We start from the raw sequence: 16,380 nt of genomic DNA on the forward strand, positions 1-16,380 counted from the left end.
GCCGCTTCTGTTAGCGAGACGGATATATTCACCTAAAATATGTAAATCTCAGCTCCCGTATCCTCTTAAGCGTGAAAAGGTAACTGACAGAGTTACTTTACATTAGCTAGCAGGGTTTTTATTAGAAAATGGAATTACTAGGTACTTAAGTCAGAACTCTAATATCAGTTGGAATTAAATGAAAGTCTTAAAGTAATTATCCGCCCCTGTGGTTTAACTCACGTACGAGCCTCGGGCAGAAGCTAGAACATAATTTAATACCGCGGGTCAGAGGTCATTGGCTTGTCCTTTATGACCTTTGCCCGATCTGAGAGAAAACCACATTTAAAAAAAGCTTTTTTCTGGTGAAAGCTATGTACCGCCGATAGGTACCTACAGTACACCTAAACCAAAAGTTTGAAAGCCCTGTTAGGTGATTTTAAAAATTGATATCAGCACTTTTCTTACTTCAAATCAGGGATCGGAAACCGGTATTTTTTGTATGGCAACTAAAACGGTATTTTTTCGTTCTTTGTTAATTATTTCCGTTCTAATTGGGCAATCTAATAATACGAAGTCGTTATCTAAAAACACAACCGAGTCCTATATTTGGAGTATAGAATAAACCGAAATATATGTTTATTTCAAAGTTTTTCCAAAAAATCGGTTCCGATCCCTGCTTCAAATGGTTAAAAATGAAACTTAAGTATTCAGAATATAACTACCCCATTCTTGCTTGATTTTTTTCTTCAAACACAATTTAGATATCCCAACGCCAGAGGTTGTAGGTAAGTGCGTTACCGGCCTTTAACATGGGAGTACGCTCTTTTCTTGAAGATTTAAAGGTCGTATCGGTCCGGAAATGCCGCAGGCGACAAGTTCATACCACAGTAAGTTCATACCACAGTAAATACACATGTCATGCGTATATGAAAGGTGGTTAGTACCCAGCAGTAGGACATAACACAGGCAGGATTGTATGTGCACATCATATAAAATAATGATCACTACGCCGGGTACAAAATCGGATCACGACATCTTGTTCTGAAGCATGAACAAGAAAGTGAGACATCCGATAAGAAAAAATAAATCATTTTAAGAGATTTTACATTTTTCAATTGACCGAACATAAAGAACCAGATATAAACTGTAATTAAATACAGACTTGTCAATTCTTAGTAGTTGTTAATGTCAATTAACTAAATAACCAGGGGGCCTACCGGGAAAATCGAAATTCGCAAATTGCGGGGATCTTTCTCTTTTACTCTCACTAAGACGTAATTAGAGTGACTGAGAAAAATGCCCGCAATTGACGAACTTCGATTTTCGCGGTAGGCCTCCTGGGCCCGTAACTTTCATGCCGTTGACGCAAAAATGACGTCACGCTGCATAGAGTATGATTCCGAAATAACTGAAATAGATAACCCAAACACATAATACACAATATCTGAATACATAATATCTGAATTAACAGTTTTAGAGGCTGAAAAGGCCCTCGATTCAATAAATTATCGTATTGTTGCATTCTAGCTCACGTACTCGTTAACTATGATAGTACTGGCTTTGGGATAATTAATATAAATGTGATCCGCGATTGCACATAGTTCGTACTGATCTCGAGGTCTCTTTTACACTAGTTTTCTGAGACAAACGCTCGTCTATATTCGTCCTGCTATGGGTCTACAGTATGTGCCCGCGCATAGATATAATAAAGAGACTCAATTCATCCCATTTCCTGAGCCTGGCGCGGGCGACCCACACGAGAATTATTGGATTAATATAATAGTACGAAGGCTGAATGCGGGTTCGAACTGCTTCACACTAATGCTAGGGAAGTTTTCTAGCATAAAAAATAAAACATATCTTCTCTTCATTAATTTAAGATGCAATACTGAGGCCGGGAAAAAGTTAAGAGTAGTGTATGTGATGATTTGTAGTGTTATGTGTGTGTTGAGTGTACCTACGTGTTTACAGTGCAAGAAGCGGTCATGTGATGGGTACATGTGCAACTAAGACGACAGTTGTGGGAGTGAGTGGGCGATTTAGGGACTTGCGTAAGAATAATAAGTGCGGTAGTTACATTTAAACGGATTGTATCTCACTGTTTAAAGTACGAGTAACTACTTATAATTAGAGCAAAACACCAGCGCGCACCTAAGTAGTAGGTATCTATGCGTTAATATTTCGAATAAAATACGGAAAAGATTATTTTCATATGATAATTAGCGCAACTCAACTCGACATACTTTTTATTATGCAACTAGACTAAGTAGCAAACTGCAGGGAATGAATGTAATTATTAGTAACGATCTTAAGTATGATAAAATTTAATGTGTATGAAAGAAACATATTAGGTACTTTGAATTTGAAAGAGAAAAATATTTTTTTACAACAACCTACCCACCTCGGAAATGTACGACGTATGTGACCATCCTGTCCCATCCATTATCGACCACACATCATTTTTATACAATGTCACGGCTAGTACCTGTCCACACCACATGCATGTTTGTAAAACGTGTAATTATCACAGATAACACACGTTTTACCGCCGCCTCGTTTACATAAAGTAAGGTGCGTAATCATGTACTCTCCGTTTTACGGACCGTTTGTCCATAATTTTATGTGTTTTGTGGACATGAACCCCATTTACCATGGACTTGATTACATTTTAGTAGGTAGGTACAGTCAGCATCAAAAGTATCGTAAGAAACAAGGCACCAAAAGTAGGTATCTGTCACTCACAAATACGTTATAATAAAAAGTAGGGATATAATTATCTCGACAGATTCCTATAATAATAGTATTTGCAACAGTTTAATTGTTCTATAAGAGATATATCATTTTTGTTAAGGTATCAGAGAATCAACACTTTGGGCGCATAGTTATTACTTTTGAGGCTGACTGTACTATGACTATGTATGCCCCGAGAAACGGACGTAATAAATTATTAAATTGTAAGATTTTGAAGTTTTTTTTTATGATGTCAATACTTTAACACAGGGGTATTTTTTTATTATATTTATTTATGTGTTTACTTTTTTGTTAAAAAATTTTTTAATGTGCCATTTCACAGTTCAATAACTTTCAGTACTTTCAATAATGTTAATCTAATCTTAATAATAATTTTTAACATTTAATATAATCGTTAAATATGTATTTATTTGCTTAGCATCTTATTTAGAGCAATTAAGCTAACTAAACAACACGACGCGGTTAATTAAAGGGACAGAATGGTAGTTAAACTCAACGGACGCACTTATCTTAATTATAACATATATGTACTACGCTTAACCCCGGCTTAGTCCTATAGAAATTTACAAGCTACTTTACTTGAATTACTACTTAACTCACCGAAGAGTCTAGGTGATAACCGGTACCTATGACCAAAAGGATAAACAAAAAAACTAAAAATAAAAATGAAAAATATAACATACGGTTGACTCTTTCCTCTCGCCATTTTTTCCGTAGCACACACAAAAATTAACACTGGCCGAAAAATCACTGATCACCAATTCACCGTCGTTCGATTTTTAAATTCGAATTTAAAAAGTTTCGGCGGCAAGCTGTCACATGAGCATGTTCGCGGGGTCCGTGTCGCCTCTCTCCGAGATCTCGACTCGATCCGAACGACGCAGGCGCCCTACTTCGATACCATAACCAGTCGTTTATGTGAGACTGAGACCACACGTTATCGTCTTCAATTGACAGAAAGAGATAACATGCATTTTACAAATAACTCGTTTTCAATAGTTTTGAATGGTAACTTCTTTACGCTAGTATTGTTAATTTGCCATTCTTTTGATAACGTTGGTATTTGTTTGATTTAATTTAAACGTATTTTGTGAGTCAGCGCAGCCTTGCTTAGTATAGTACATGTTACGCCACCTAGCGACCACTAACTGCAGTATTTCACCCGCGTCCTCGCTATGAATAGTACTTTGTGTGTAAACCTGTCATGACCATTCGTTAGTTCGGAATGAAAAGTACAGATGGAAGCACTGTAACACAATCGTGTTAAAAAAATGTTACTTAAACAGTAATAAAATAAGTAAATTATTAAACTCATTAGTTGATTTTTCAACAGTGATAATAGATAAATAATTACTACGTATTATGAAATTGTAGATATTTTTTCTCACTAAGTTAACACAGCTGTTATTAAACTGTTACCTACTTAACTTACTTAGCAGACTTCTCTGTTCCGGTAATCATAAGGGGCGATGGACCACAAATAACTAGGTAAATACTTACAGTGTGTTAATATTCAAATTATTATTTTTTATATTGAATGAATGTATAAGCAGTTTGACAAAAACTCCATTCATTCATGTATGAGATAAAGGATGGGGTTTTTAAAGGTTATTATTAAGTATAGAAATTATCAATTTGTATTAATAGCGTGGAAATAACAGTTAATACTCTTCTAACACCTTATAATCTTATAGGTGGCATGTGGCATAGATCATTATAAATTTGTTGGAATTAAAATTTTTAATTAAAATTGATTCTCGCTGTACCGCTGCGGGAAATTGTCGATACCTCTAAAGTGGCTGATAGACGGGCGAGTAAGTTCGCGAACTTATGGCTCGACGACTTTTTTCGCTTGTAAAGTACGCGTACTTAGGCTCACACTCGAGCGAAAAAGGTCGTCGAGCTGTAAGTTCGCGAACTTACTCGCACGTCTATCCGGGACTTAATTGGGAGCGTGCACGACTGTCACGCAACCTAGTGTCCGCAAGTCTAGGGGAAAACGTCAATTCACTACATCTTATAATTCTTATAAAACTACTCCAAAACTAAAAACTACTGAACGGATTTTCATACGACTTTCATCTATCAATAGAGTGATTCTTGAGGAAGGCTTAAGTATTATAACTTGTTAAGGTTTTGTGTAAATTGTTTGAAATATAACGATGTTTTCGGAAAAAATCACGCTGGCTAGGAGCTTTAATCGAAAACGCTGCCTAATCCATTTGAGCTATAACAACACAATGTATGGTGGGGTTGTTTCTCATTCATAGGTCTACAAAAAAGTCCGCGATGTTAAATGTCTATCTTTTAAGGATAACTTACTATATCCATTCTTAACTTCTAGAAAAAGATCACGTAATATGTGGCATTTGCAAAGCTATTTGCATGGATACATTATTAACAATTATCAAAATAAATACGTTAGTTATATTAAGCATTTCATACAGATTACAATGGTCCCTTACACCATACAATTTAAATGAATATTTCAGGAGTAATCAGGAGCCATATAATTGTACGAAATGTTTAAGACGCTATCCGCAGTTAGTTCAAATTTTTACCACCTTATGTGCTGGGATCGCTTTGCTTACCCCCACCATGCACTTCGCACGGTCCCAATACTTAATGATTTCGGGAACATCAGACCAAGCGTTTATATCTTCAGAGGACCCGACCATAATGACAATCGGTGATAGAAAACGCCACTTGAAACTTTAATATTGTATGGAAATAGTCACGTGACTTTTCGTAGCATCTATCATCCCGATACATTCTTTTCATTTGGCGTTTGTCGATATACGATTTTGACTAGGCCTCCTCGGGAATCGTTATTGCTAGATTTATTATTATTGAGCGTTTAGAGTCTAATCAAGGAAACCGCTTGAGTAATGTAATTGCAAAACTATTTGACGGGCTTCTACTGAATGTATTATACATACGTAAGGTGAGATGGGGCAAGACGAACACCGGGTCAAAAACAACACTTTACGTAATCGTCATAATGTTCGTCTTGCCTCTAGCAAAATAAACTATGCTATTCTTACCCCATCTCACCTTATATGTATTATTTACTGTGGAACGTACATTATGAATTATATATTTCGGACCCTCATCTCTGTCACATGGGTATTGGGTATTGAAAGAAATTGGACAAAGCTGAGAAAATCTGTCAGGTGGATCCAAAAGGTATGCACAAATTGATATGGCTGCGATTTTCCTGCGTACTGGTAAATTATTTATTGTTTGTGATTGCCATACGGTATTTATAGTTTTCCACCTGAACGCAAACAAAATAAAGCCGATATTTAAAATACACTGTCCCGGTATGATCTAGTAAGTAATACATCTTGGAAATTCAAATGCCTAAATCCAAATTCAAATTGAGGTAAGTACGGTCAAGGAATTTAATTTCCTACCCATTTCGTACCTTGTCACAGTGACAAACAACATGAAACTCGCTAGAGACCTCATACTATTGTCACTGTGACAAGGTACGAAATGGGTAGGAAATTAAATTCTTTGACTGTACCTCGTGAATTTCAAACTAGACGTAAGCAAGGGGATGTAGAATGCAGATTACTCTGTTTAAGAGGAAAAGGAAATAGAATCTCAGCTGTGATCCCAGAAGGAAATAACTGTCAAGTTTTCCTACAACCTACAGTACAATTTTTGACATTGCCGGGAGGGTAAATTTATATATCTATATTTTAATATAGTTTACATTGACACATACGTACACCATTATCTTGAATGCTAACAAGTTGAATATCCAAAAAAAGTCTATTAATTGATTATAATCACGTCATATGTGTTTTACGATGTACTGTACTCGATATATTTAGAGTCAGACCAAGACGCAGCGATTTTTATTCAGATTGTGCAAGTGTTATTTTAAACAACAAACTTTTATGAAATTATCAGTGGCAGGCAGTGGCAGCTCCGTGGAATCAAAATCGCTGCAGAGTTATCTTGGACTGGCTCTAATCCGTTTAAATTAAAGAGTATTAGTTTTTCATGAGTAACTGTCGCGGAAACCCAAGACAATATTAATGGTTTATGGTAAACAGTCTATCGATCCGGTTCGAACTTTAAGATACGTCAAATAATAGGTCTATACATATTTATGTTAAGGATCGTGTCAGTGTTACTTAAATTTCGCATCGGGCCATATTTCTTTAAAACGGTATCTAAATCACTAGTAATTTTACGATTCCTACAATAGGGAACCCTACAACGCGCGATGAAAACCTCATCAAATATGCAAGAGTTCGTTCACAGAGAGGAGTTCACGAACTTTGTATAGTGTGTACAGACGTAAAGATATGCATAGATATTATTATTGATATATAAATTATGACCGTAGAAAAGCTTTTACATAATCTTTCTTTGTTCAACTCTGAATATTCTGAGAAGAATAATTAATAAAACGTTATCTACGGAATAATAATCAATCACCAAATCATGTGGTAATAAGTTTCATAGAACTTTCCGCGTTATTGTTATTGATCAATATCTTATTTACTATGTTTGTTCATTTTGCATATACAGCGTGTTTTATATAACCTGCAATATTTTACGATGTGAATATAAGGGGTGTACCGAAAAAAAATGTAAACTACAAATGATAAAAAACGGATGCGATTGAGAACAAACTAAGGTTTTTAGTCGACGTCGTAGTTCGTTCCACTTTAGCTGCGTACACAAGCAGCTAAAGTGGAACGAACTCCCAGTTTTTACGATAAATATGACAGGTATGCTTCGTTTTCGCAAATTCTGTTAGCAATCATTCTGACGGGCCCTAGGGTCACTTGTTCCTAAGGGTCTGCCGCGTTGAGCCCTCTGTTCAAGAAACAACATACAAAATTAGTTATTTATTATGAAATGCACGAAACTGCGAGGTAATTTTAAGTGTTTCGAAATCAAGCATATAGGATGTTGCATATTTTCTTGCTATTTGGAAAATACCAATTTTCAGTGATCTATTCTATTTACCGATGTAACGTCGCACAGCGTAAAATTAGATTTATTTATATTGGAATATAGACTTCTTATCGCGGTAAGAAAGTCATAGCCATCTGGCTTAAAAGAAAAATTACAGCCGTTTGAAATTTACAGTTTTTTTAAACATACTGAATAACTTTTACTATGGGACCAACCACGAAATCGTGGAAAAAAAATGACTCTCCCATAAAAATTATCAACGTCAGACCAGCCAAAATGTATGAAAAGCCATTTTTTTTATTTCGTCATTTCGGGGTTGGTCCCATAGTTAAAGTTGCCTAGTATGACCTATATATTTACACCGTAAATTATGGCAGTTGTTATTGAAAAACATCCTATATAGACACACATACTATGTTAATAATTGCTAAGTTAACGCTTGAACTACTTAATGTTGGAGAGTGGTTGTTGTTGTTAATGTTGAAGACCTATAGTTAACACCAATGTTATGCGCAAGTAAAGTCGGTACCTTGCCGCAATAACTTGGTGCTTTGGCGTAGTTAACGGTCGTAGTACCTACCCATAATTCATTAAATTTTTCGTTGACGTTAACTACCTGTAACGACACCAACTCATACGTAAATGTAAGGTAAATGTTCAATTGTTCGGTGTTCTGTGCTATTTTCATTCTTCCGTATTGCACTGACTATCTTCTGTGAACTGTGTCTAAACTATAAAAAAACTTTATATACTGCGTTAAGTATATTATTTATTAGCTTTTTAGCTATAAAGGCAAGGTACCTAATTTACTGTTGTTTAATTTCGGCAATGTTTTGCAACAAGATGTATAAAGAGGAGAAAGACATTGAATAACATAATTTAATAAAATAATAGTTTTATACAGTATCGTGATTACCTCATCATGAAGATCGCGTAAACGTTAGTTTACTACGACTAATAAAGTTAAAATTGTTTGATTTGACTTTGCACATCCATAGAGAAATAAGTAATGTTAGAATGCTCATTCCATACCTACATAGATAATCACTCCATACCTAAATAAATAATTATTGAAAATGCTTAATATCATTATAAGGTACTCACATTTTTAGCTTCTTTCCGTCCGTCTGCCCCGAGATCGTAGCAGGGGGCGGAGGCAGGTCATCCATCGGCACCTCTTCGTTCGGCGGTGACGGCGGAGACTTATCGAACTCTGCGATCGGCGCTAGCTCCGGCATCGGCGACACCGAGTTGCTGTCCATCGCCGACAACTTTATAGGAGACACTTTGGCAACTTTTGAAAACCGTTTACAGCCCCCGGAACACCGGAGGAACACACAATATCGCGAGAGTCACAACACGGAACACAATCTTCGGATCCGATCCAAGTTTTCCAATAAGTCGACAACTTTCTGGATTAGCTCCGGACGAAACTCGGGACCTGCAAGCGATTAAACTGTTGTTTATTACTTCTTATAACTGTTTTGTTCCGAGCTCTGAGTGAATTTGAGTTGTATTTATGGGAGTTGTTTCCAGATTTTACGACATCAATTGGTGGTCATCTAAACTTGTTTTCTTTCTCCATTTATTATTAAATAAATGGACCTAGGTAATCACTTAAAATAACGTTGTTAGTGTAGCGAATGTTTGTCTGGTCGGTCGGAAGCGCGGAAGGCCAATGTCCTGCACCCTACCATTACGCTTCCTATCCGCTTGACATGACACACGGAAGGGTCCGACGGACCCAAATAACTACACACGAATCACCACCGTCGGTCACGCGGCGTGAAGTCAAAATAACCCTAATAAGTACAGTGGTACACCGTGTTGTTATTGAATTCTATTTACCATGTCATATCGCTGTTTCAGAATAATCGGATATTATAAAAGGAAGGAGGATTAATTCATATCATAATGGTCTATTAGATATCTACTAAATCATAAATCTAGAGTTAGTTCCATCAAAAAGTTATCTAGAGATTTTTAGAACAATCGACTTAACTTCTAGTCATATTTTTAACTTCGGAGCATTTTATTAAATTTATCGAAATCTTGTAAAAACTATACTACTAAAACTACCTTCATAATATTTTTTGATCGTATAAACTCTTATGAATAATCATTCAATATAGGTTGTCACTTACTTATTTAATTTAGTTGAGTAAAGAACGTAATAGCAGTTGTATTTAATTAGACTTAACGACTTCGGAAACAATTTGATAAGAGTCGATCGATTGCGGTGAATGGAACCCGATAGAACAATAAAGCGGGGCTTATCTTTGATTTAATTGATCACTCAATGAAAAAGCGTAGGCGTTGACGCGATGACTATAATTTATTATGTGTGAATAATGTATTTAATTAAAAAGTGATGCTTTCGTTTTGCGACCACAAAATACCGAATTTATTTCTTAATTAAGTATACACTATTTCAATCCATTATTCAATTACATTCTACAGAAACTAGCATTGGGATGGATTTATCCGCATCAAACTCTAACCAAACATGTTTATTGCTAATAATAATTGCTTTTGATCATGAACTTGTAGCAAAAATCTGTACAGTGGAAGTCAAAGACATATTTACACATTTTTACCTTACTCCGTTGTGATAAGGCGAAAAACGTAAACATATCTTTGACTTCTACTGTACTTAGGACATATCCATTTGGTAAGCTTCAAAATTCACTTAAATCGGTACGAAAATTGTTAGTTCAAATACTTTACATTGATCTGAACACTTCATCCTAGTTTTACTGAAAATGTTCCAATTAGGTGTAGTAAGTAAGCGCTATCGTTTTAAATGTAAACCAAATCAAATGAAAACATCAGGAGAGACGATTCAAACTAACAGCATTAATTAGGGTAAACAGAACAGCTCCCTTGCTTTAGCTCATATGTATTCCAAGCGGCAATCGTCCTTGTACACGAGGTTAATAAGGAAGCATATGTTACTGACATGGTATGACAGTTGTATCCTTTCAAATAGGAAGGTGGTCGTCAAGTTTATTCAAATTCTGCATGCGCGTGGCGTGCAACCGACACCCAATTACAGGGTTCTCTTTTGCGTTCATCTGCCGGTAAATCTGCATTGTTAGTCGATGTCTAGACCAGGTAGGTAGAAATAATTTACGGTACTTTATCTACTTATTGGTCTAGGCCATGATTTATACAAACAGCAAATCTAGAAATAGCCATTACTTAAAGACGCTACTTAAAAATGTGATATTTTTCTCGATAAAAAAGTAATATCTTCACTTTCACTTCATAACGTACCTTCAGTGGAAGAGGGAGAACTTTTTGGTTTTTTTTTCGACCAGCCAATAGAGGCACGGGGTTTTATTAAGTTGTGTGTGGTTTAGCATTTCTAATACAAATGTATGTGGTTCATTAAAAACAAAAAAAAAACATAATTATACGTTCGTACCATTTACATATAAATAGAACTACACCTTTTAGATATATTTGCCGAGCTACGCCGTTCGCTCTATACCAACCCTACCGTTATTTTAAGCCGCTATCGGAGTAAGGACACTCCTTCTTGCTATAAACCAGCAGGAATAACCGCTGTAAAAGTCAATTTGTGACCTTTTACCACTTTTACTCCTTTAGTGAAAGTAGCTTACCGATTCTTGTGGTAGGTTATTTAAGTAGATGCTTATTTTATGACTCTATTTGAAGAAGAACTTTAAGTGGGTATTTTAAAAGAATACTTATGTAGGTTTTATTGTTTAGGTATCAAACTACACTGTGTATCTCGGAAGATTTAACAACTGGACACGCATTCTCTGTAATTTTGTGTAGAAAACAGTCTACCGATTTTTGCGGGCGCACGTCAAATGTATGGGTCTTTGTACGTAACGTACAAATAGCCATGTCACATAAACGTCAGTCCATACAATACATATGACCATTGGCCGAGGTTCTCGACAGAGGGGTAAGCTCTTAAAGGCGACCCCGTTGTTAAATCCTCCAAGCTGTTTATCATCCAGATATATTTAGTAAAATGTGTTAGGTGCCTATCATGGCTATCATACTCGTAATATTTACCTACGTAGTAATATTCTAACTATAAGTTTAGCTAAAAGTATCAATTATTTCTTAGAAAATTGTGTATATGTCAACGGCACCAATCATGGGATATTTAAGAGAAAATTTGGAGTATTTTTAATATTTCACCGACATCTGTAAAAATTTCTGCCGCTTTATGCTTTCAAAGTTGAATGTCCAATTCGTCCTTTATGTTTTCTATGTATTTAAGGAAAGCTACTGCAATTGGTTTCAATATTGTAAACCAATTAAAACTATGGTTTTTTGCTCCAGTCATGGGATGTATGGCGCCATTAATTTTTAAACTAACAAATATCAAGGATAAATTGAACTTAAGCAGCTCTTTGGCTCTTGTTTATGGTAAAATATTGCCAGCGATTAAACACTGATGGTCAATACTTGTTTTACAGGATTTGTCTATACCAACCCATTACTTGTGCCTGTTCCATTATAGGGGTGTTTACTATATAGATGCTAATTGTTTTCGAGATCTTATGATTAGAATGACCTACGAGTATAATTACGTTTATAATTTGCGAAATTCGTTACATCCTATGCTTTCTTTTTGCACGTGGCAGTAAAAGTTCCATTGTCACTAACCGATGAGCTAACGCGAAAATGAAAGCGCTTTATCATCGATCTATGAAACCAGTCATCCGTTACTTATTGCGCTTTTTACTATCATAACACGTCATGCGTGTATTTAATTACTTTATTAATGCTTTAAGCTTGCTGGTGTGTTGAAATAGTGTATATTAAGTTAAATTCAACCTTCCAATTTGAAATATTAACTAGACTGAAAAATTTAAAGTCATTTTAATTTTATCCAAAATATCGACAAAATAATGTCATATGTATGAAGAATAGCAAATGTATTTCAGTCAACTACGCCATGCCAATATAGGGTATTCTCAGTATTTTGTTATATCTCTTAATGGTTTTTCCATAGTGAAGAACGACACAATGAAACAGCTAGTTTTATTTCGCGGTTTTCGAAGTTGGCCCTATGGTGAAAGTTGTTCAGTATGACCTATATAATTCACCTCTCAAAGTATGGTCAAACATAATAAGATAGAAAAATAAACATGCACGTAGATTCTCGAGTGGCCCGTCAACATTAGTTCACTTCCCCTCGGGAACACGGTGCGGTTTTCGGCAAAACGAAGTGCTGCTTCCATTACCCCCGAGACGACTAATGGACATTATTAATGACGCAGTATTGTTAACTGACTATGTGGCTGACACACTCAAGGTTTATTTTATATAATTTATTGATTTAGCTAAGGGGAAGGTTGCAAATATGGAATACTTATTGCAAAAAATATAACATATGATTCCTCGTCTTCCACTTTAAATAATAAAATATATCTTACTTTCTTCCGGATTTCAATGCAATTTTTCTTTGCGTTTATGCTGAATCATTCACTTAATTGTATACTTTAATAGATTAAATAGTGGTACCTAGGTATCTGTTAAGAGTGTAACGAAGAAGAAGACCTAGGTGTATTTTACAAACATTTTAACAATGTACGTATTTAATTTACTTTGGCATGCCTTCCACTACTCTGCTTTGCAATAAAACCTAAATCATTAACAAATTAAAGCACATATACCGGGTGTATAAATTAAACTGTTGGCTGTACTCCTGAAACCCACCAACATTTGTTCAGCAATTTTAAAAAATAACTTATTTTTTTAATTTTTATACACATTGAAGTTAACTCTAAGACGCAATGTATTGAGAATTTTGTTACGTTTAAAGCGCGACAAGCTACGTCAAACACACTGATGTCAGTGTACATTGAAAATAAATTTGTATGAAAAAGTTAAAATCTAAAGATTTCATAATTTTTAAAAGTTGTTAGTCAAAAGTTAAATCGTTTTAGGAGTACAATGTATGGTTTAGTTATTTGCTCGTGTTACAGGACAGGAAACACCCGGTATACAAAGTTTAACTCCCAATTCCCAACCAATATGTTCAAGTTCATTCCCGCAGCCATCAAATTGTGAACCCAATGAACTGCAATGAACTAACAACAAATTGCTAAACGACACACCGCAGTTTCCCCTTTAGCTAATACATCGACTGCACTCGTTACTTGGAAAATTTAATTAAACGTTTCTCTCCACGTTTCAGAAGCTTCGGAAATTGCACTTCGACGGTTGTTTCTGATTTTCCCGCGTTCCAGTTGTGACGACGAGCATGACGTAGGTACTACCGGGACTGCGAGACCTACTTTAACTCTTGTCTATCGGGAAAACCTCACCTACATAATTATGTAGGTGAGCCGTACTGGGTGTACTAGTGAAAAGGTATTTAAAATGGGAAACTTATATTTTGATGAGTTTTCAGTACTAATTCATTTTAATACCACCAACTGGGCAGCATATCTTAAAAATTAAGTTAAGGCACTTTACTCGTAGTGGTATTTTGTAACTTTACTTAACTCTACGTGTTTTATCTCATACCTACCGTACCTTACCTACATTTCTATGCATAAATCACCGGCACGGTAAACTAATATTTATAAAAAAACTTAGACCGTTAAAGTTTACAGCCATTTATTTCTAAGTGAAAGTTCGTGAGGTTGTGACAAAGTAAACACGAGTGTCGGGAGTAGATAAGTAAATTCCTTAAGGAAAATAACTTACCAAAGATTCTGAATATCGCCAGCAAGGACCAGGGTTGTCAAACAGATATTTAATTCAATTCAAATCCATTAGGTTTGACTATTTTTACCAGAAACTAGCACAGAACCCGTTTTGTACCCCGTTACTCGTAGCTACCAAATGCAAACTATTGCGAACGAAATAATACCTTAAGAAATAGAGATAAGTAAATGGAATTAAAACGACTCTTACAAAATCTGCATTGTGTCATCTGTATCTGTATATTTTTTTATAGTCCGCCTGATGGTAAGCAGCAGTCTCCGTAGCCTATTTACCTACGCATGCCACTCGAGAGATGTTACACACGCGTTGCCGACCCTAACACTCCGCACCCTCGTTCAGCTCTGGCAAACTTATGCCACCGGCAAGAACACAACACTATGAGTATTCTCATAAATCACGATACATTTACCTAAATTGTTCATTCGATAGAAAATCCAAAAATAGTTTATACTTAGTCATGTTTTTATATACACCTGTATTTTACTTCCCTCGTATTAAAAATTAAAAATGTTTAACTCGAGTGAAAGGCACCATTTCAGTACTACTACAAACCACATACCACGACAGAAATGAGCGCCTTTCATCCCTTGGTTATCAATCTGTGTGTGTGTGTGTACCATTTTGCTAGCGGAAAAATAAATAAATAAAACATTAAAAGTTAATGTATTAAAGGGATTCCTTATTCAAATGTTTCTCAACCACAAGAAAGCTTTTCTCAATTATCGCGGCGAGCGTCTGATAAATACCTAATACCAACTAATACCCATTTTTTTAGTATGACATTAGCTCTCGTAAAAACAATGATTACAACCCTAAAAATGACGGAAGCTTCGTAACATAAATAACTAGCAGGAAATTCTGAAGTTAACCGTGTCCCAAACAAATCTGCGTTATTTGTCACTGCTTTTGTGCTAAAAAATCATTAATATTAAGCTCCTTGTCTTTCAGATACAAGCTATGGGTGAATGAATGAGATAAACAGTACCCTTTTTGGCTTTAGCCCGGCTACGAAAGTTAAGTCTTTAAAGTAGAAGAAAGCTTCTTAGGATTACTGAACTTAGAGCGGCTGAAGCTAAATCAACTTTGAAGTGTATCTGATGTGGTTAACCAGCGTAGCCTGCAGCATTTAGTCATAATTAGAGCGCAGCATCAGATATTAATTATACATGTTAGATACAATATATAGGTACAGTCAAGTGCAAAAATATGTATCGAAAGAATCGTCTCGTAAATATGGTACTACGCTCTTATTATACTGGAATAAGATGCTATGGGACATATTTTTGAGTAAGATACACTCATATTTTTACACTTGACTGTACACTGTTTTCTATAGACACCCTCAAGTATTATTAAATAAAAGTATGTTATGTATTATTTTGAATATGTTTTACGTACGAAATAGGTTACCTGACCTCCGTAAATATCCTGTTTAAAATGTTTAAACTAGAATCCCAAACCCTATTTTTTATAAGAAATCTACTAAATTAAAATTGTATTGATTCATATTGTATAGGTATGACACACTTCATTACTATTTTGATACATAGAACAACTTTATGAATTTAACCTAGGGTACTGAACTCACCATATGAAAGAAGTTTATGATGAATTCTATCCCCGATATTAACACGGTAACGTCATAACGTGAATAGCTTCGTGCATGTGTCGATTGAGGCACTTATTTAATCTAGACCACTGAACAATGCTGCATCACGACCTCACGGTAACTGAGATGAGCTATATAATACGAGACCTATATTTCCCTAATTTGATTTCCTCTTTTGGTTTAAGACGAAAGTGGGGGACCCGCGTGAAATCGCCTTTTCATACATATGGGATGGGATAACAGCGGATACCTATATTCAAAATAAAATAATACTGCCCTAATTGGATGCCATTTTGACTCCAATTCTTAGCAATAGAAGTGACACACAAGGTGTTGACTTTTAGAATTAGCCTTGTGACTACTAGAGGAATTAC

General features: G+C 35.5%; 1 protein-coding gene across 3 annotated transcripts in view; it reads right to left on the bottom strand.

Moving 5' to 3' along the window:
• Window positions 1–16,380, bottom strand: part of LOC133521464 (plasma membrane ascorbate-dependent reductase CYBRD1) — a 119,963-nt gene that overhangs the window by 76,891 nt on the left and 26,692 nt on the right. For 2 of the 3 annotated variants that reach the window (XM_061856436.1, XM_061856434.1), the window contains exon 2: window positions 8,779–9,115. In XM_061856436.1, the coding sequence (XP_061712420.1) occupies window positions 8,779–8,936 (158 nt within the window). In that variant the 5' untranslated portion in view covers window positions 8,937–9,115. Of the gene's footprint in view, window positions 1–3,416; window positions 3,672–8,778; window positions 9,116–16,380 lie in introns of those variants that run through there. The other variant, XM_061856438.1, reaches the window with a different exon arrangement.

The sequence above is a fragment of the Cydia pomonella genome, chromosome 9 (genome assembly GCF_033807575.1).
Source record: "Cydia pomonella isolate Wapato2018A chromosome 9, ilCydPomo1, whole genome shotgun sequence".
Taxonomy (NCBI): domain Eukaryota; kingdom Metazoa; phylum Arthropoda; class Insecta; order Lepidoptera; family Tortricidae; genus Cydia; species Cydia pomonella.